General features: G+C 34.9%; 1 protein-coding gene across 7 annotated transcripts in view; it reads left to right on the top strand.

Annotated features, from left to right (window-relative positions):
- Positions 1 to 22,565, top strand: part of Dlc1 (DLC1 Rho GTPase activating protein) — a 359,328-nt gene that overhangs the window by 86,123 nt on the left and 250,640 nt on the right. For all 7 annotated transcript variants that reach the window (XM_074054724.1, XM_074054723.1, XM_020167594.2 and 4 more), the window contains exons 3-4: positions 12,175 to 12,324; positions 19,311 to 19,451. In XM_074054724.1, the coding sequence (XP_073910825.1) occupies positions 12,175 to 12,324; positions 19,311 to 19,451 (291 nt within the window). The remainder of the gene's footprint in view (positions 1 to 12,174; positions 12,325 to 19,310; positions 19,452 to 22,565) is intronic.

Here is a 22,565-nt window from a genome sequence, read left to right as displayed (position 1 = left end):
GCATAATTTGGTTTTGCAGAGCAAATATACTGACTTAAAATGTATCAAGGCAAAATATTTTGAAAGACCTATTAATAAAAATATTTTATTAATAGCAAAAAAATCAATTTATAGTTAAGCTTTTGAGAATAAAAACAAATGGTACCTGAGATTTACTTAAAATCCTGTTTTAAAATATGCAGGGTGAAGAAAAGTGACAAAACACTGGGAATTATGGGCTGATATGCAATTCAGACTTCATTACATTATATTTATCCATTTTGTGTTTATATAAATACATCTATACCAAAAAATTTTTTTGATGTTTCCTTTGAAGTTTTTGTCTTCTTTATTGCATTTTATTTTTAATAGACTTTTTTAGAGCAGTTTTAGGTTCCTAGAGAAATTGAGCAGGAGGTTCTGAGAGTTTCCGTAGGCCTCTGTCTGCTCCCCTGCATGCACATTCCACACCACTATGGTATATTTGCTATAAACATAAATCTACACTGACAGTAGCTGTATCACTAAATGTCAAGTTTCATTATGGTGTCACATTCTGTAAATTTTGACAAATAATTAATGATAGGTATCCACTAATGTAGGATCACATGAAATAGTTCCACTACCCTAAAACCCTTTTGCACTGCCTCCTCATTCCTTCCTCCCTTTTAAGCCCTGGCAATCACTGTCAATTTATTGTCTCCATTGTTTTGCCTTTTCAAAATGTCATATTTGGAATCTTATGATGCATAATCCTGTGACATTCACTTCTTTCACTTAATATATCTCTTCAAATTTCATCCATTCTTTTCTTGACTTGATAGCTTATTTTTTTCAGTGTTGAGTAATATTGCATTGTCTGGATACACTATAACTTATCCAACCACCTGCTGAAGGACACCTACACAGCTTCAAGTTTTAGGAATTATAAATAAAGCTACCATAAACATCCATGTTTGTTGTTTGTTTGTTTGGTATTTTATTTTTTGGATAAGTTCTCAACTCATATGTATGGATACAAAGGAGTGTGTTTTAATGGGTTATATGGTTTTTCATTTATTTTTATTTCTTTATGAATTACCTTTGCAAATTCATTTTTTAAAAAGCACCAAAATATCTGTGGGAATTTGTTTGGACTCTTTTGAATTCATAAATTAATTCAAAGAGAATGAGTACTCTATTCATTCATTCAACAAACATTTATTTGTGTGGTAAATACATGCCAATCTGTGCTCCTGTTTTTATTGCCACCCTTATGGGGATGACATTCTAGTGGAGAAAGAGATGAGATAAATAGCAAATTAGTTATAAAGTATGTTGGATTGCCCTCCCTAGAAAAATTATCTCTCAATTTGTTTAGTCTTCTTTTACATCTTTTGGTGACATATTTTGTTTTTTCGTAAATTTTAGTTTCTTATAATTTTGGCTTCTTATTTCTTATTTTTGCTTTAAATCATTTATATAGTCTTTATTATTACTGCAATTTGTTTTTTTCCTTTTTCTCTTCCATTTTTTAAACAATTAATAGCAATGGGCAAGAACATTCTTTTGTTTACCTTTATGAAACCAAATTACTTTATTTATTCTAATACATCATTAAATTGTCAGATTATTTTCTGTGGATTTTCAAGGTACAAATTCTCTTTTATTATAGTATAATCATCTCCATTTTATTGTTGCTGTTGTTTATCTTGTGTTGGCCAGAGATTCAAGTCCAATGTTAACTAGAATATGTGATAGAAAGTATTCTTACTTTCTCCTAATTTTGTAGAAATATTTCCAATGTTTCAGAATTGTCCTCAGGGTTTTCCTAAGTGTCTGGCATTTGGTCAAGTTAAGAACACTACCTTCTAAGTCTTTGTTAGCTAAGGGAGTTTTTTAAATTAATTTTTCTCTGTTTTTAATCACTAGCATATGATTTAAAACAGATTGGAAGATTATAAATACTCTACTTGACATTTATTTGTTGTATTTTTCTTTTACTCTGTTAGTGTTGGTGCAGGATTAATGGAATTAATTATAGCTGAATTATTCTGGGTGAGAATCTAATTCCTGTTGTCCTAATTTTTGTTAGAAACTATATGAAGGGTTTATCTATAAGCTATAACATATTCTTTAACTCCAGCTATGCTATGAACACATCTATGGATCCTTTAAAAAAAAAAAAACAGTAACTGCTCTGCCTACACTCACTAAATCAGAATTTTGTCAATAGAGGCTTGGCTTGTGGAAATTTTAAAGCTGTATAGGGACACCAATGATTTGCCAATATTGACAACTATTGCTCATTCATGGTTCTGAAATTCCCAGTGGCACCTCCAGCAGCAGAAGCAACAGCAGCATTGACTGAGAATTTGTCAAAAATGCAAATGTTCTCTCTCTATCCAACCCCTACTGACTTGGCAGCTCTCTGACGGTTCTGATGCACTCTAACACTTGAGAACCCCAGACAGAGTTCGGGAAGAAAACAAGGAAGAAGGACAGGAAGGAGGAAAGAAAGAAAAAAGGAACAAATCATTAAGCAGATGATTTTTATCTGCCTAATATATAAATTAATAACAATAAGAAGATACAATCTTATTCAGTGTATTCTTTTTCATCCACATGTATTCATTCAGACTTCTAAATTCTTTTGAGTTTAAATGGGAACTCTGTCTCTTTGGATCACTTGTAGAGTTGAAGGAAGTCCCATATTGGTCTCTGGTTGTTCATAGTTACTTAAATAACAAGAAGAAAAGGCGAGTTAAATTAGGGAACACGGATTTTTGTGATTCTGCCCCTTACAAGTTTGCATTCTTGGGATAATCTTAAACTTCCTAGTGTTAACTTCATCCTCAGAAAAAAATGAGGGGTTTGCAGTAGATAATTTTTACTTTTTCAGTGTACGGACTCTTCCTTCACGTCAAAAACTCATGAACACAACTCTTGTGATAATAGTGAGAAAATACACAATGGCAAGAATTTACTCTGGACTCAACTTATTCATGGAAGATTTGATTCAAACTTAAAATTGTAAAACTATCACAAGTGCACCCACATGCATTTTGTTGCTAAAGAAAAAAACAAAAGGGCAACTCTGAGATCTGTATAAGATTTTATCACAAAATAGAGAACTAACAGAAGAAAATTTCCACTTACTGGTGTTGTAAAACTAAAAAGTAATGATTCAGAATTTGTCCAAGGAAACGTCCCCAAGAAAGACTTGTCCATTATAAGGACAAACACCTGGAAGCCAATAGTTTCCAAGTTACCTGGGCAGGGAGAAATAGGTTAAGCCCAAGGAACACTGTCACATGGATTAAAACAGAGTTGCCAGATAAAATACAGGATGCCTACTAACATTTTGGTTTATGCTCAGGTTTCTACACTTGGTAGGCAGGCACTACATCACCTGAGGCACATCCCCAGCCCTTTCTGAACTGATCATTTTTGAGATAGGGTCTCAGTTTTTGCCCAGATAGGTCTGGAAGCAATCCTCCTAATTATGCTTCTGCAGTAGCTGGGATAACAGGTGCCTGACACCAAGCCCACCTTTTTCTGTTGAAGCAGGGTCTTATGAGTTATTTGCCCAGGCTAGTCTGGAACCTCCATTCTCCCAGACTCCACCTCCAAGTTGCTAGGATTGCAGGTGTGAGCAACATGCCCAGGCCTGCTGACATTTTAATTGCAGATAAACAACAAAAAAAAGTCTTACTATCAGTATGTTCTGTGCAATATTATCCCATGCAATGTTTGGTAATACTTATAATAAAAGTATTTTTTTATTTATCTGAAATTCAAATACAGCTGGACATCCTATCATCTTATTTGCTAAATCTGGCAATCCTAGTTACAAAAGCGAGGGCATGGCACATTTGAGAAACCAAAAGAAGTCCTGAACGTGTACCACAGCATTCCTTAAAACAGTTCTGCTTGTCTGAGACTACATTAAATAGCATAAGGATTTTTATTTTGACAATTTGTAATTTAATATGTGTTAAAAGTATAACAAATTACTACCTATATGTTATAGTGTATATTTATAATATTTACAAAAATAAAAATGCATTTTTTGACTTGAAAAATACTAAGAAAGACATAGTAGTGAGACTTTGGATCATTGGCACTTCAGGGTCACTTGGTAGAACTGGGGAGAGTGATGACAGGTGAAAGTAGAAAAGTACAGAAGTCAAGTCATACAGGACTTCCTTTTTTATATTTTTGATACAATACTGTTTTTATTCATTATTTTGTCCAGAAGGTCACTGTCAGAGATTTCTTCTTGCCTTTCCCATTATGCTGACTCTTACAGGCCAGGGATCCAATGTGAGGGTCACCCCACTTACCAATGGGTTCCTTGGACCTATGAACAATAGTAAACCAGACTTGCAGATCCTCATCATTAGAAGACTCTGGGGACATTTGCGGTCTTTGCATGACAATATGAACTCAGACCTCATGTCTAATACTTCTTGAAATGTCTCAGAATCAGAACTTACTTTGTATTGGGCAATATATTTTCATGGAAAAAGAATAAATCTTTACTTATGTCTTTCTTTTCTGTCCACTGCAAAGACCATTATAATATTCCCAAAAATAGTTAATGATGATAGAAGGTAAAACAGATATTTCCCTTATGTTTTCTTTTTCTGAGCAAAGGATAGCATGATTTGACTTTATTTTTATTAATTTTTTAATCTTTTTTTATTATTGTTGTACTGGGAGTACATTGTGACATTTACAAATGTTCTTACAACTATCATAGCTGAATTCTCCCCCTCCATCATTCTCTTTTATCCACCCTCCCTCCATTCCTGGAACAATTTCAACATGTCTCATTTTTCCATTTTCATACATGAGTACATAATATATCCACCATATTCACCCTCCTACACCCTTTTCTTATGCCCTTCTCCCTCTCACTGGTGCCAATCCCCAAACAGGACTTGTTTTACCTTCCTGATCTCATACAAAAATTTTGTTTTGTTTGTAAGACAGCTAAACAGGGAGTTTCATTGTGACACTTCCATGTATACATGTATTATAACCTGAAGTGGTGTGTGCCCTCTATTTTTCTCCTTTCTAGCTTAGTTCTCATCGTATGGTGATTTCAAAAGGTTTAAAAATTCTGTATTCATTCTTGTATAGAAAGAACATCAATCATATTCTCTTATGTTTTCAATCAAGAAAAAAATCCTGTCTCCTTTAGGGCCTGATCTCAAGCAAAAAGTTACTGACAATTGTGTGAAAAAAGAAGAAGAAAGAAAGAAAATAAATGACTTTATATTATATATTATATTTTATGAGTGGTCCTGAATATCAGTCTCCAACTCTAGCCCTTAAGGGGAAGACTGGTTTCAGAATGCTTACCAAATTATTTAGGCAGAAAACATACCCCAGCACCAACACTGGGCCTTTGAAGTGCAGAGAAGAAAATATCATTAGATTTCTCTGGGATAGAGAGGAATTTCTGCCCATTTGATTCTCCCCTTAGTTCACACCTGCCACTTCTGAGCACTCCTGAGGACCAGCAGCATAAATGTCCTTTGATACTATTTAGAAAACTGTGTAAGCAATTTATAAAAGTTCCACCTAAGTGTTGCTCCATTCAAAGCCTAGGTGAGTTTAAAAACGAAGCAAAGGAGAAACCAATTTTCTTTGCTATGCCTTGAGAGTGGAAGAAAAGTAACAGGAAAGCATATCACCCATAATTTAAAACCTTGCTCATTGGTCAATAATTACATGTCAGTTAAAAGATTCCTTGTAGCAATTTTAAATAACAGTATTATCTATCCTTCTCTACTATCTAATATTATAATGAGATTAGCACATTTATTATTAAAGATTATACAAAGAATTTGGGGCTGAATATAATATATCTGGCAAATAGGAGATTGTTGTTGGTTTGTTTTACTTCCTCCAAGTCTACAGAACTTTCATATTGAAAAACAGCAGAATAAAAACTAAGACTGTCATATTTAACTTGCCTGGAAATTCTGACACAAAATAATCACCTTATCTTCAGCTTCTGACTGTCAATGCAGATGAAACTTCTCACTGTTCCCAACAACAAAAAAAAATACTTAATTAACTGTTTAGAGTCTTAAACAGGATATTATTTTAAGAAAGTCTGGAAAGAGGAACTTATTGTCAAATGAAATGTATAACACTAATATGAGATTTCATACTAGTCTAGCTGGCTGTAGATCAAATAATTCAGAGTGAAACTGAGCCAAGTCTTTTGCTAAAAGGTCCCTTTCTTTTATGGGTAAGCAAGGAGTATCACCAGCCCAGAAAAGCAAGGAAGATGCATACAGAATTAAAGACAGTGTCAATGCCAGAATGCTGAATTAAGAATCAGGAAGTCTTGGTTCTATTCCTGGCTTGGACTTTAATTTGTTACAGCTAATGATGCCACAGGGCACGGACAAGCAGAGCCTTCAGGCAGTGCTCTTTTTGTTCAACCAAACATCCACAATTTGGAAGTATCGGGTATTTTCCTGAAGTTTTTGTTCTCTTACATGCTTGGCATTAGGAGAACAAAGTCAGTATGTGACTTCATATTTCTCCAGTCTGTAAAATGGCTGGTAACTTGTCACACACCTGTGTTTGCTAAAGGAGCATTGAACAAGGAAGAGCACTGGACTTATCTTCTCCTGATGGAAGGAGAGAAAAATTGTGAAGGCTTCTGCCCTTTTAGCCTTGCTTCAGAAGTTTCTTAGAAAGAGTGATGCCAGGAAACCCTATTAATCCCCCTTCCCAAATACCAGCAAAATCAGAAAGATTTCACTAGCCAGGAACAAAATAGCTCTTCAGAGTAAATAAAGAACATCTCTTAGATTTCCAAATGACCATGAAGTGCCTTAGCCATATTAAATTCTTGACAAAAATCAAATTGCATAGAAGTTTCTGCCTCTATTTGCCTAGTCTCTATTGACTATTGTCTGCAAGAGATACAACTGGAACTTTCTTCCACGGCACCTACATATGTTAACTACACTGTGACAACAGCTGGTTAAAGTCTCAAAGCAACAGAATGTTTCTGTTCTTATCCTATCTAGGTACATACTGGAAAAAGGGAGATAGATAGATAGATGATAGATAGATAGATAGATAGATAGATAGATAGATAGATAGATATAGATAGATATATTTCATACCATGTATCACACCACTGACTCAAATTCAACTCACAATCAACTGAGTGCTTTTATCTCATTAAAAATGCAGATTGTAGCTATCTCTTTAACAATAGCTTAACCATGTTGTAAACAAGTGTTAGATTCTTAGGCAGCATTAATGAGAGTATACAAAATGGGCAGGGCTTGCCTGCTCTGTCCTGGTCAGAGAGTGCGTGTAGTGATATATTTCATTCTGAGGATCAACCATTAACTGGGTCACTGACAAAATTAGGTCATTTCAGAGAAGAATAAGCAGAACTGAAGGATCTGAAAACATGCCCTATGAGAAATGATTAAAGGATCTGAGGGGTAGGGTGTAGCTCACTTGCTCTATGTGTGCTTAGCATGCACAGAGTCCTGGGTTTGATTCTCATTATCCCCACCAGAAAAAAAGGAATTGAGCATGTTTCACCTAGAAAATTAAAAAAATGGGCATAAGATAGTTCACAGCACTTCAAATGTTTGAAATGCACTTCTGTCAAATTGATACTACTTATTCTTCTTAGCTCTGGAAGGAGAAACTGATAAAGTACAGAAAGGTAGAATTTGATTCTATACCATTCTAAACATATAGCTGTAGAAATATGAAATAAGTTGCTTCCTAGGGGCCATTGTACATAGCACATAGTATAACCATGCAAATGTATCTTGAATGATTGATTATTAGGTAAAAGTTTAAAGAACTGGGCAAGGTGACTTCAAAGCTTTCCTGAAATTAATTGTCATGGTCATTGGGATGCTTAAAAAAGTTTTTCTATGTTGTGAGAATAGAAACCAGATCACAAGAATTGAGAACAGAATATATGATGACCAAGTTGACATTTATTTAAAATGCTGTCTATGTCCATGGATGGAAAGCAAAAATGGATCACTGGAAAAATAACAGGGCAGGGCATGAAAGAGCCAAGCTCTGGTCTAGGACTTACCACCAGAGTAGTAAGTTCAATGTCAAAAACTCCTTGGACAGCCAATTATGTTGGTTCACAGGTATAATCCTAACTACTTGTGAGGCAAAGATAGGGAGGATCATGGTTTGAGGCCAGCCAAGGCAAAAAGTTCATGAGACCCTATCTCAACAGATGGCAGGTAAGGCAGTATATGCCTGTCATCCCAGCCACTCAGGAAGTACAAATAGGAGGATCACAGTTCAGGCCAGCCTGGACATAAAGTGATAACCTATCTCAAAAACAACCAACACACAAAAGAGTTGGTGAAGTGTACCTCTAAGAAATATGTTCCCCCAACAGTGCTTTTTTCTACTTCATCTCAAAATATATAGGTCCTGGTTATACATTTACTTGTTATTTCTTAATAATAACTGTGTTATATATATAATTCAGACTTTAGCAAAAAAAAAAAAACACTAGAACTAAAAGAATAATCTTAGAATAAATAACATGTAATCATCATGTAGCATTGCTGAATAGCAAGTATCGCTGAGGTTACACAAAACTTTCATTGCTACTAGGTATTTAGAAATCTAAAAGTTTAACAAATATAGGCAATCACTCACTTGCTTTCATCCTGCCAATGGCTGTCATTGCACAAAGTAAAGCTTGCCTCTCTGCAATGACCTTCAAAAAAATGTGATTTATCTATTTGTATCCAATCCCATTTTGCACAAGTATTTCTTCCCTCTCCCTCTTACTTCCCCTTCTTCGGCTTTCCAAACCTTTTATCTGATCCTGCTATTGACTAAGTTCATTTCCATGCCAGTGTCATTGCATCACTCTTCACTCTACGTGGAACACTATTTCCCAGTTCTCCACTTCCTCCTTGTCCCACCCTTCCTCCTGCTCCTGTTCTTCTTCCTCTTCTTTCTTTTCCTCTCTCCCTAGTGATCTATCTCTATCTATCTATATCGTTTCCTCCCATCTCATCCTCCTCCCACTACCATTCCCACAGAAAGTTCTGTCCTGATCACACCTATAGAAATGGGACACAACTCCTGCAGTTATTTGTACCTCATTATTCTAGTTTTTCTTCTTACACTTATTCACATTTGAAGCCATCATATTTGTGAATTTATTAACTTTCACTGTTAATCTTCCAGTGGCTGACTACAATATTCAGGATAACAGGGGTCTTTCCTGTTTTGTTCACTGATGGATGGTTAGTCCCTTTGCTAAAGCTTACCCAGAACAAATGTAACAGAAGTAAAAAAGAAAGGAATGATGTGAAGAAGAGAGTTAGCATCTTGGCCTTGAATCAAAAGGTTTAAGTTATTGAAATACCGACTTCATGAGTAGACAGTTTCACTTATTAAATTAGTTCTCTTCAGATGGAGGGGTGAGTCTAATTAAAATTTATTATAAGCACATGTAGATATCACAATTGCACCCCTTACACAATTATAATACACTACTAATAAAAATGAATATATAAATTAAAAAGTTCTTCATGGACCATAGTGACAGGATGAAATTAAATCTCCACTCAAGAAAATATACTGGCCAAAATCAGCAAATATAATTCTCTGTTTTGAGGTACTACCTATTTGCCAGTTTAGCCTAGAATTTTGTGAAATATTAAAACTTGGCCTTTAAAAATAAGGACAATGATACTTATCCAATGCATCAGATTTGAAGTCATTCTGGTTTTGGAATCTTTATGAATTTGTAACATATGGAACACTCTCCAGGTTGAATATAATGGATGGTGGATAAGGAAGCATCCATGGAGAAAATGAAGAAGATATAAACTTACTTCTCTAAAGGATCTAATAGAACCAGACTATTTAGTTTTATCCTTTTAGAAGACTATTGAAATAATTTGATACTCAGCCAATGGATTTGAAAATATTTTTAGAGCACAATCTCAGTATCTAGTTAATCCAAAGACAAAATTGCTTCTGAGACTGCTGCTGATAGGTCCAGAATAGCTGAGGTATGTACTGCTTATCCACCATTAACTGAGTAGCTGGAAAAATATCAAGATATATTTCCTAAGGCTTGAGAGGTGTTATTTTATTGACTGCTATTGATTTCATTATTATTATTCTTGAAAATATATTATGTGTATAGTGTATACACACTGATTGTATGTCTGCCAGGTAGAAAACAAATTTAATCTTTTTCCTTGAGGACCTTATAACCAAGACATGAAGCACAATCACACAAAACCATTTGTCGATACAGAGACACAGAAACATCATCATGCCAAGCACAACTCTGGTTTAAAGGAAACATAAAAGCAAATATATTGGAAGTAATTAAAGGGAACTTAATTGTTATTTAGTAAGACTTTTCCATTTTTGGAGTATTTACAAGGGAATTCTGTGACATAATCTCCAATATTTCTAAGTCTTTATTTTAGGCTATAAGTAGAATTTTATAAAAATAATACTCTTTTGAATATAACAATGTCCTGTAGCACTGAGGGACATAATGTATATAAAACTCCAGATTTATTTGTTTGCAAATATCATGGTCACTTTTAAGCACCAAAAAGCTTTATAATAATAAAATTCATGATTCTCAGAACCTCAAATGTTTCAGACAGCAAGAACAATGGGAAGAAATTGAAGTCACAATAATTATATGGTATTCTGAAGAAATTAGCACATGTCAGAAAAATTCTCAGTTTATTCTCAAAGTTAATTTTGTCTTTGTGGAAATAGGCACAACTCTTTGTATTTCAATTAATCTATTAGACCAATTATAAATTCAGTTTTTCAAAATAATTTATGTACTATTACCCTAGGTAACTGATTCTCTGACCAATTTAATCTAATAAAGCAATTATCTGACCTGAAAAAAGTAATGCCTCTGTAGTTTTAGTAATCTGCTGTAGCTGTGAAGAGGCTACTGCGGATAAAATTAATCCACAAAATTATCCTTACCCTGGTTCTTGGTGTGCCTCCTAATGGTAATTGGGGAATTTAAAAGGACTACAAGAAAAGGCAAAAACAAGATAAAAGGTCTGACTCAGGCAGAAATAAATTTCATCCCATGACTAATGCCATTTCCAAACTGAAGCCCCAATCTGCCACCCTCACACAAACACACCCTCAACATTCTGTCATGACCTGCTTTCCCTTTGAGGTTAGTCATGTGTGGTCCCTTTCATGCTGATTCCACCCAATCAAATATCTCAGGGAGAGGGAAGGTTGATACTTTTGTTCACAAAAGATGCTTCACTTCAAAACAGTTGGCCCTGAGTCCAGTGTATCTCTCATCAGATTTTGTTTCTAAAGAAACTACCTGTGATTTCCATGGTTAGTTTTTCCTCTACCCAATATCCTGCCTAGCCGTGTTCCCTGGCATAGCACATGGGATTTGGAAGATTCCTATTACTGACTTAATTTGAATACACAAGAAAAGTAAAAATAGTCAAGTCCAAGTAACCCAACCTGGTCAATGAGAAACTCCACCTGCTCACATACATCAAAGCATTTCCAAAAATATGCTATGTCATACAGTATTTAGAATAAGTAACAACAGTCACTTCCATAAATATGTATTGTTGTGTTTTTTTAAGTGTGTAGAATGAAAAGAACCTTGAAAAGAAATATTGGCAGTGATATAACATGAAGCAGCAATAGATTTATGCCTCATACAAGGAAAACTGCCTACTGTACAAACCATAACTTTCCTTGCTTCATTATTTTCACATTGTTTTTATTAAATTCAATAATATTTAGATAAAAATATTCTCTCATATGCATCCTTAAATGCCTACCCACAAACAGTTATTGGTGGTTTATAAATAATCAATTTGTACTCTGAAAAAAGAAAATTAATATATAAATTTCCAAAGAATAATTAGTAATTAGAAAGTAGGAATATATCAGTACTTGTTGTTATGCTTCATTTTAGAATATTTAATATTCATGTAAAAATGCTTTCTTGGCACTAGACCAGTATCGTCCCAGTAAAGAGCCCATTCATGTCACAGAATAGAACTTCCCTTCTCACTTAAGTAGAAGACTGCCTATTGCCCAGTTTCCTTTTTGTCACATTGTAGAACAGGGAACTTTTTATTCTTTCCAAGAAATGGCCTTTCAAATTCAATAACAGCATGTTCTGTTCATCAGGAAGTAAGAGAAGATCGAGACAGGGCACGGCTGGACTCCATGGTGCTGCTAATAATGAAACTGGACCAACTTGATCAAGACATCGAGAATGCTCTCAGCACCAGCTCCTCTCCATCCAGCACTCCAACCAACATGCGGCGACGTATTCCTGTGAGCTTCCCACTCTCCATGTCTTTCTCTACAAGAATGGTGTCTCTTTACATCAAACAGCTCCTTTTATATGTAGGACATCTTTGGTGATGGCTCCCTCAAATATTTATATGCTTCATGCAGAGAGTTCAAGGAGAAATAGTTGATACAAAAGAAAATATTTAACACTGAACAAGAAGGCCACCTTGGGAAATTATGCTTCCCATGATTAAATCCTCTCTGCTGTAGATGTTTCTCTAATTGGCATTCTTCAATGATATGATACAAACGCCATTAGGAAGTGCTGTGTCTATCTTGTTTAGTAAGCTGTTTTCACTTTAGTAAGTTATGTCCCATTATTTCCAGGATACACATTTAAGTCCCATAATTTTATATTACATGAAGAAAGTGTTTAATGAGTGTTTTCTTCATGGATGGACAGATAGATGCTTGTATGCATGCACACAGGTGTGCTGGTTGAAGTAACCCAGCATACTACAAGAAATTTATATGAGATTAACTTCCTAACACTCTAGGGCTGGGGGAATGGCTCAAGTGGTAGAGCACCTGCCTAGCAGGGGCAAGGCCCTGATTCACTAAGAAATTTTAGCAGTATTTCATAACTTGATAACACTCTAAAATCCACTCATAGCAATATAATGAAAAAGACAGAGGTGACAATTTTATTCTACTGTGTATTAATTTTATATGACAAACATTCTTCTGTGATTCTGACACACAAAATAAGACTTGGAGTAGACAGATTCCAGAAAGGTCTATACATTTTATATATTTAATGATAGCTTCATATCAAATGGCTTAGTTTGTACAGGCTAGCAGAAATGATAATGGAGTTTATCTATAACTAAGTCATGAATCCTTTTCAATTCATCTGTGGTTTATATCATATAAGAATAAACATATTGACTTGAGAAATTTGTAGCTACCTGAGATCAAAGAGATAGAAAAATTGTACATATAATCTTGAGCACCTACTGACACAATTCTGTGTCTAATTATTTGGTCAGAATAGTTCTACCATTGATTTTGAGGTAAATAGTTTAAAATAAGAGCTAATTTTAATATATGCTGGATGCTATTCTAAGTGTTCTATGTATGTTAACACATTTCATTCTTCATAATACTTTTCAGATGAGTAAAAAGCATAGAGAAGTTAATAATTGAATGTGCCAGAGTTGACATACAAACCTAACCAGTCTTCATCCAAAGCTATATTCATTTAACCACTACATCATGTTGTGTTCTCTAGTTAACTATAATGAGAATCTAATAACTTGAGCAAAAAAAACTAACTAAAAATGGATAAATATGATACTAAATACTTCAACCTTGAAAGCCAATAGAAATAAAATTTTAATTTTTGTAAGCTGGATACTTTTTTCTTATCCTTCAGTTTTCATCACAAATATTTTCTTTCCAGGGAGTCATTCCTAAATATCTTCCTAGAGAGAATCAGCCACTCCCTCTCTGGTGCTGCCTGAGTATCTTGCATATAACTTAGTTTCTGCAAGTGGAAAAGGCATCTAAATGGAAGAAATCCAAAGAAATCTCCTGAAGGTCAACAAGAGAGGATATTTAAATTTTATTTTCATATACAGAGTGTATGTACTGTATACTATTTATACAGTTTCATACTTTTTTGACATCTTCAAAGTCAGGAATAACCATATTTTTCATTAGAAGGGACTTTTTACTACTCATGTAGGTATGGGATACAGTTTTTAAATTTTCTAGTGTGAATTACTAATCTTTCTTCTCTTTTAAATCTCTCATTCTCTCTACATTCAACTTTCCTCAATCCACATGTATTTAGGAGAAGGACACAGGCAAGGTTTTTGCCAAATACAACTCCATGTTGTTGTCTCCATCTCAATAAACAAGATAGACCTTACCTGCTAAGCCTAGTCCTTATCAACTTTACCATTAAGCTGTAAAGGCAAAACAAAAGCCACGAGCGAGATACCCAATGATTGTCTACAGCTTCATTTTCTGTCTGCACATAAATTGTTCATTGAAATTTATATTTCATATGCTATCCTGTGGAATATTATCATAAATGTTGCCTTAGTTTAACATATAGTTGGAATAGGCAAAATAATGACACTGGAAATAATTTCAGTTTGCTGCATGTCTGGCTCAAATGCCAGTTTTCTGACTATATGGAAACAGAAGAAAATTACTTAATTTTTCAACTGTGGGTTTATGTAGAGAAAAAAGAGGTACTGTTTCTTAACTGATGGCTTGTAAGGAAGTATAAGATGTTTTCTATAGATCTAGCACAGAATATGTATTGACAGTTGTTACTTCCCTTCCTCTCTGTACTCACAACAGGTGTGGGCTAAAGAGACACAGACATATCCCTTAGCCCTCAAAACTCCTTTTTGGTCTTTATGTTTTTCTAGGTCACCCCTGGGGCTTTCTTTCTGTTCCTTGGTGTTTAAAGCTAAATTTAACATTCTTTTATCATCAAAATTTTTCCACAGGCGTTTCCATTCCTTTTGATAGTTGTGCCATGGAATAAATGATTATAATGGCATGATTATGACCTTGATCATCCACCAAGGAGCACCATCCCAGATTCAGAGGAGAAACTGCCTCTTCCCCACCCTCCCACTCCACTGTGAATTTAAAGTTTGAAAGGAAGAACAAGATATACAATGAACAGTGACTCTCTATGCCCAGTTTAAGAATAATCATGGGAAAATGCCAGAGTGGAGTCTATGTATCATAAAGAGAGTATAATGAGCAATATAGGCTGAAATATTTAAGAGTGATTTTAATGTGAAGCAAGTATTAAAATAAGTATAGAGATAAAACTTTAAATGAAGTTGCCTAGATAGAACCTTACAAGTTGACACTAGCTTGGTAGATTGCTCAGACCACAGGATGTGGATTTTTCCTTTGTAGTCCCCAAACTTGACTTTGTCCAAGAACCCACCACACATCAGTCTTTTTAAGAGTGGCTAGTGATAGCCTGTCTTACGGGATAAGTGGCAGACAGGACAGGGGGGTAGAGAAAAAGACAGTGGTGTTTAGTGAGCATTAATCCCCATATCTGTTGCTTTATTTGTCCTGTTGACAATCCTAAAATGAGGAACACAAGCTTCAGAAAGGATAAGTAATTTACCTAGGGTCACATAAATGGGGAGTGGTAGAAATTACTAAAGGCCACACAGCTGGTGAGAGTTACTTCCACATCTATCAATCTTTTGGGATATTTCATGTATGCCATAGAGAAGCTTAAGAAACATGTATGCTACACTCAATTCACTACATTTAATGGACTTCTCACACTGCTCTGCAGTGTTCTCAGTCTCCCTGGATCTTCTATTGTTATCCACAAACTCCTACCCACCCCTATATGTATCTCTCAGCAAACATCCATGCCACATAGTAAATGGAGGTCATTGACAGATGTGCCTACGTATGGCTGTAGGTGCCTCTTCTCCACTTTCTTCCTATGTCAATGAAAGATATGTTACTCTTACCATCTAATACTGATGTTACATTCTATGTCCTGTTCTCATTCCTTCCTGTCTCCTGGCTTGGCTTCACCAATTAACCCTTCCTCATAAGTTCAAATTCCACTGCTCTATTAATATGAGTTCCTATCATTTTCTTCTTCAGCATATGTACATGCTGCATTGTGTCTACCATGTACTTGTAATAAGTAAACTCTTCCTTTGTTTCAGACTGCTATGTTAGTATGCATGGGGAAGAGATGGGTGGTAAGAGAGGTCACTGCTCTTTTTCATTTCAGACAATTAAAAACAAAAACAAGTAACTTTTCTTCATCTCCTTTAAGTCATCACCCTATTTCACTGGTCCTCTACAATCCATGCTTTCATCTTCTCCAGTTTTCCTTTTTAGATTTAATTTTTGGGTACTGCTCCATCATTTCTCTTCTACCCACCTCCTAGCTGACAATCCCTGGAGTAATTGTACCACATTTAGCTATAACACTTGAGATGCTGCTAAGCATTCTCTCCTCATTAACTTTCACAACTCCTTTTGCTTCTGGTTCCTCTCCTGTTTCTTTCTTCTCTACCTTCTCAGTATTTCTGTTCTATACACTTCAGCAACTCCTCTTCCTGTATTTGTCCCTTAAATCTTATATCCAGATTCTAGACTCTATTCTCCCTTCTGTCTGACTTTGGTTATTCTCTCTGTGTATTACCATGGCTTCCACTACCTTCTTCATCATGACAGTCACCAGTGAGACCTTATTTTGTGATCTCCAGATATGTATATCCAATGGATCACAAGATGCCCACTCTTTTGTGCCACAATTGAACTGGGTATGCCTCTCTACCATAGACTGTATTGCACTGAATTCCCTACCACAATACAGGTTACTCTGAGATATGTTTTTCCTATCATCCAGAAAATAATTGGAGGTTTAGGGTAATAGTGAAGACTGGAGGTTTTTAGGAAGATGGTGTGTAAGATGAATTACACCAAGCAAAAATGGGTGGCAGGGAAATTATTAGGTGGCAGTATAATGACAGTTCAGATCTGTTCAACACTTAGTTTGGATAAAGAGCAGTGGACAGGTAAAGAGGGAATGGATGGGAGAGACCTGGAGAGACCTCATGTACTATTTCTCATAGTGAATGGAGGAAAGCAGAGAAAATAATAAAAATTTATATTAAACTACACATGCATGACCCGACTTAAATTACTTATTTAGTTGTATTTTAGGCCCTTGGTAGTTATTTTATGACATTGAGCTTTGAGGTCAGAAAGACCTGGGTTTTAATACCAGTTCTGCCATAGAATGCAACTTTAGAATGTGACTTTGGAATGTGACTAGATTCAAGTCTTGACTTCATCATCTTGTGAGTGAAAATAATACTTTCCATACAGGGTTGGTGAACAGTGAAGCTATAAATTATTGTCTGTGAAAGGTAAAAACACAATAAGTTGTAGATTTCAAGAAATTTATTATTTCACCTCAGAACCATTGCATGGTTAGAAAGATGTGAGATTGCCCTGTTAGTTACCTAATCAACTGGAAAGCAAAATTAATGCACAAGAGTCCTGACATATAAAAAGTTCAAATATAAATGGCTTTTCAATTACCCACTAATTATGACTATGCATTTGGTGTTTATAAATTACCTACTCTTTGCCACTATTTGATATTAATTCACTTTGAAATTTGAGTGCATCATAGTTTACTTAGAATATTTTTTTCTTCTCTATGTAAAAAAATAAATTAAATATGTGGTCCCTGATCTGAATCATTCCAGGCATTAGAAATTCAGTTACAATTAATGTACTTTACACACACATACACACAACTTAAAGAATGCAGTATTACTCTTCACATTCATTACTTATATATGTCCATTCCAGAGAAAATGAGTTTCAATACTAATGACGATTTATAATTTCATAGCAAAACATTACTTCTATTGTAAAGTCTGAGAAAAAAAAGACAAAAGTATTTTGCAATCTAGTTGTTCTTTCATAAAACAATATTAAATGACCACTAGTCTAAGACCTGGGAATCTATCAGTGAAGAAGACAGGTGAAAGCTCTGATTTTTTTATACATAGCTTTTAATAGAGACAAATAAGAATCATAAGAAGAAAGGAAATGATACATGAAATAGTAGGCAAATAGCTCAATAGATTTGGAGGTAAATAGTAAATATAAATAAAACATAGTAGGTAAAGTAATAGAACTTTAACATATAGAATGATATGCTGTAGATGTTAAAGGAAGAAAACTACTTTGACTTGAAATGTCAACCAGTGCTTAAAGGCAAGGCCACAGTCCCTGCTTTAGAAACCACACTGATGTATTAGAAGAACTGAAAAACAGACAGTATAGCCAGAGCACACTAAGGAACAAAATAATGGTAAAACATACTGTCAGAGAGTTTTGAGGGGAGCGGGGAAGATAGGTTATTTTACCACATAGACCATGGTAAAGCTGAAATGTGAAAAAAGAGTAGGCATGAAGATATTTAACTCATTTATTTAACTAATTTTTCTCAAGTTAAAAGCATAGGGTCATGCACAAGACCCTGGGTTTGATTATCAGCAAAAAAGAAAACGAAAGAAAGTATAGAGTGACAGTACCTTTGCTCTTCCCTCTGCATTCTCCCATTCCCTCCTTTCGTCTGTACAAACAGATCACCTATAACTTGAAGAGAACATTTGATAAATTAAATGCACAGAGATTACTGAGTGATTGAATCCACTTAACAGATGCCTTGACCTCATACTGTGTAGGAATGATATAGTGATATTAACAACTGTAATATAATAATGACTAACAATGAATGAAAATTGCTGTATGCTAATTACATGCACTTTGCATATTTTCTGCTTAATATTCATAAAATTCTGTGAATGCATACTATTATTATATCCGTTTTCAAATGAGGAAATTGAATCACAAAACAAATGACACACATAACTCCTGCCCTCAGGTGATGTACAGTTCATTATACAGACAAAAACTTGAGCTAAATGATCCTAGGACTGTAGTAGGTGTGACCATAGGGATCTAATGGGAATAGAGAAGAGTGAGGTGAGGAGAAGTAAAGGTCATCTTTTGATTTGACATGCACTGTGGCCCTGTGAGGAAGTCTGGGAGGCACTTCATTGCATGCAGAGTTTTAAGTGAGTTATATAAAGTCATGTAGTGAGGAAGCGGTGCCTATAAGCTCCCACTTTTCAACTGTTATTGAAGTGCTCGAGCCGGTTCCTACCACTGGTCCTTCCAATCCACAGTAAGCTGCCAAATTACCCAAGTAATACATTATCTCTGCCTCAACTATTTACAGACCCTCAGAAGAGTACAATTGTCTCTGCAGAATAAAGCATGATTCTGAGTGACATGTCAATGTCAGCAACTCTTTAGTGTGTCAGTGCATGTTGACAGAAGGAAGAAGCTGAAAAGTGCTGGTGGCAGGGGAAGGGACATGTAGGGATGTCATGTGTCCTTCATATCAATGCGTTTGTTTTTAACAGGATCTAGAATCAGGATCTAAAAGTGGAACAGATACTATTTCAGCAAATCAGACACAAGTAAATTTGCCTTCCAACACTGAGTCCACTGATCTGCAGTCTTTTACCCCTCTGACCAATTCTGGGACCAAACCCAAGGCAATGGTAAGTTGTAAGTGATAACAGTCAATTTCAACATGTAAGTTTTGGAGAACATCAGGTAAGAGTTGATATCCCATCTATTAGACAAGGAAGAAATATTCTTGAAGTCTTAACTGTAGACTTGATAGTATTTACTTATGTACCACCCTTAAATATATATGTATTGGTTGTTGTTTTATAAATGTTGACACAAGTATTTCACTAAAACAGACATCAATCCCAAATTTGCAAGAGATGGTTATTAAGTCTTGTTACTGGCTACTCAAAACTTTAAAGAATAATCTGCAGATGCCTTTTCCTGCACTGTTATCTCACCATACTGCTTACTGGTTGGCAAATTGTCTCTCAAAACTTCAAATATAGATATATAGGTATAAATAGATAGATAGATAGATAGATAGATAGATAGATAGATAGATAGATAGTAGATAGATGCTAGAGATATATAAAATCAGCCACGTCATAAATTTTCTGTGATATTAAATGACATGGCACTTGTAAGGTGCTTAGTGAAATATTTGGTGAATAAGTACTGAATAAAAGTAAGATACTATCATATTACAATGATGCTTCATAGACTTTGCCATTAAAACAAATGAAAAGGAAAATTACCACATGGAATAATATAGAACAACAAAGTGTGAATAAAAGACATTTTTCTTTAAGTAAAAGGTGACGTTCAAGAGGAAAATAGTATTTGACTCTAAAAGGTAACATTTATGGAGGAAGTAATTACTACTTCAAATATCTAAAGTCCAAGCAGTTCCAAAATAACCTTTCCTAGTTTAGTGAAAGTCATAGTGGCATATTATTTTTTTCATGCCCATGTTAACATGGAGAAACAAGTTTGGATTGTTTGTTTTCCTACCTTTAAAATAAAAGGCAGTTCTAAAATAGAACTCAAAAAAGAATATTCTGAATTTAAAAAAAAGATAGATTGACAGTGATTGCGAGAATGAAAATGCAGCACTGAAATAGCAGCTATAGCAGGCTTTAATATTTACATAAAATTAAATTCCCTCATTATTTATACATAGAGCAGTTTACTGATAAACATCTACTGAACAGCTATTGCATGTGGGTTTAACTAGCTTACTAGCTTACATAGAAGCAGACGGTAGAGATGAATCAATGTGGGTTGCAACACCCAAGTACATGGAAGCAACACTAGGAATCTCTCTGTATAGTTCTTTATCCCAAACTAGCAAAACTGCTGTATCTTTCTTATTATCTCTTATGTTTTCTCTTCAACAAAATTGGAGAAGAGAGCAGAACAGGTTCTGCCTGGAAATGCGGGAATTAGGGGGAAAGTGTGCAAAAAAATGTATACACATATAAGTAAATGTAAAAACGATAAAACAAAAGGAGGGGAGAAAAGTAAAAAAAAAAAAAAAAAAGAAGGAGGTACGCGTTAAAACAGTGGAATGAAATGCAGTATGCACTATGTAGTGCTACCATATGTATCTGGACTAGGAAGAACCAAAAGCACTGTGTAATGCTGTTTTTGGGGTACACTAAAAAATAGGGTAAATAGTAATGTATGCAAATAGACTATAATGCAATATTGCTCTTTTTCATAATGGGTAAGGAAGATTGAAATGCAAAATTAAAATGTGAAACCTGAGGACCTCCGTTTGCTATATTCTGATTAAAGAAAAATTAAAGCACATGCACACCCAGCACACTGTTTGTTTTTGTTTGCTTGTTTCTTTCTTTGTTTTTTGGGTTTTTTTTTTTTTTTGCTATGTTAGGGTTTTGAACTCAGGGCCTTGCACTTGCTGAGCAAGTGCTCAACCCCTTGAGCCATACATCCAACCCATTTTACTTTAGTTTATTTTTCATTTAGGATCTCATACTTCTTACCCGGGCCAACCTTGGACTGCAATTCTCCTACCTCCTCCTCCCACATAGCTGGGATTACAGGTCTCAACCACCATACGTGGCTCTTCTCTCAGCAGTTTTCTTTCAGTTCTCCCAGGACTTTAATCCATTGGAGTACTCCAAAATGGATTCTTTGTTCAAACTTTTCGTATTTTGCCATATCATTCGACCAAACTACTCACCTAGAAATCACAATTAAGATATATTTCAGTTATTAAGCAAAAGAATAGCTTTCATGTACCCCCAAATCAAATATTGTCTAAAAATTTATTAACTCTGAAGAAAATGAGATGTACCTGGAGGTACAGCCATAACTTCGTAATCATGCCACAACTCGGTCAGAAAGCAAGGAGAATCATTCTGCATTTATAACATGTTCTGCAAACACCCTACTCCACTTCAAGATAACCAAGAATCATCCAGCAATCCTGACCAATGCCGTAACTAGACATGCAACTCTGTCCAGCTACTGAACTGCAACTTAGTGTAAAATTCCCAGTTGGCCATGAAAAATACCCAGAAAGGAATGCTCTACTGTCAAAGACAATAAGGAAATTTCCTAAAGAAAATGGCCAATGAATGAATGTAGCTTGAAAAATAGAAAATTCTAGTATCCCACAGAGCTTTTCTTTTTACTATGAACTAAAATTTCAACTTTAATATTAAGTAAAACATGAAATTCTAAGACCACCTCATTAACACATCCACTTATAATGAACTAAACCTTCTCCTCCATAATATCACACTTTTTATAGGACACTTACATTTATTTCAGGTTACATTTGATTTGCTGCTGTGAAATGCATTAATATTAGTGACTAGCTACTGCAAATATCTGTCTTTCCTTTTATGTGTAAGGTCTCTAGATTTCTAAGTGCCTATTTCCCAATAGACTGTCTTCCATTATACTTATTATTAGAACAATAACCATGAATATTCTTCAGATTTTTTCACTAACTCTATGTATACATCATGCTAAAAAATAAGTATTAAAGTTGATGTCTGAGATGTATTTCACATAAAAAATTAAAATGTCAAAAGGTAGGGCAAAACACATTAGAAAAAAAAAAAAGAGCTCTAGTGCTGTATGTCACGAGGTTCGTCAATGCTCCTCCTAAATTCTGTTTTCTTCCTTTGAAAGAGACTCACAATGACTTTTATGCCAGAATCTTTCACAAGCAACTCCTGAATGGTTATATCATTTTATATAAAGTACCTTGATGCACTGTACAGTGA

Source organism: Castor canadensis, chromosome 14, assembly GCF_047511655.1.
Source record: "Castor canadensis chromosome 14, mCasCan1.hap1v2, whole genome shotgun sequence".
NCBI classification, from domain to species: domain Eukaryota; kingdom Metazoa; phylum Chordata; class Mammalia; order Rodentia; family Castoridae; genus Castor; species Castor canadensis.
This window is presented reverse-complemented; position numbering and strand designations above follow the sequence as displayed.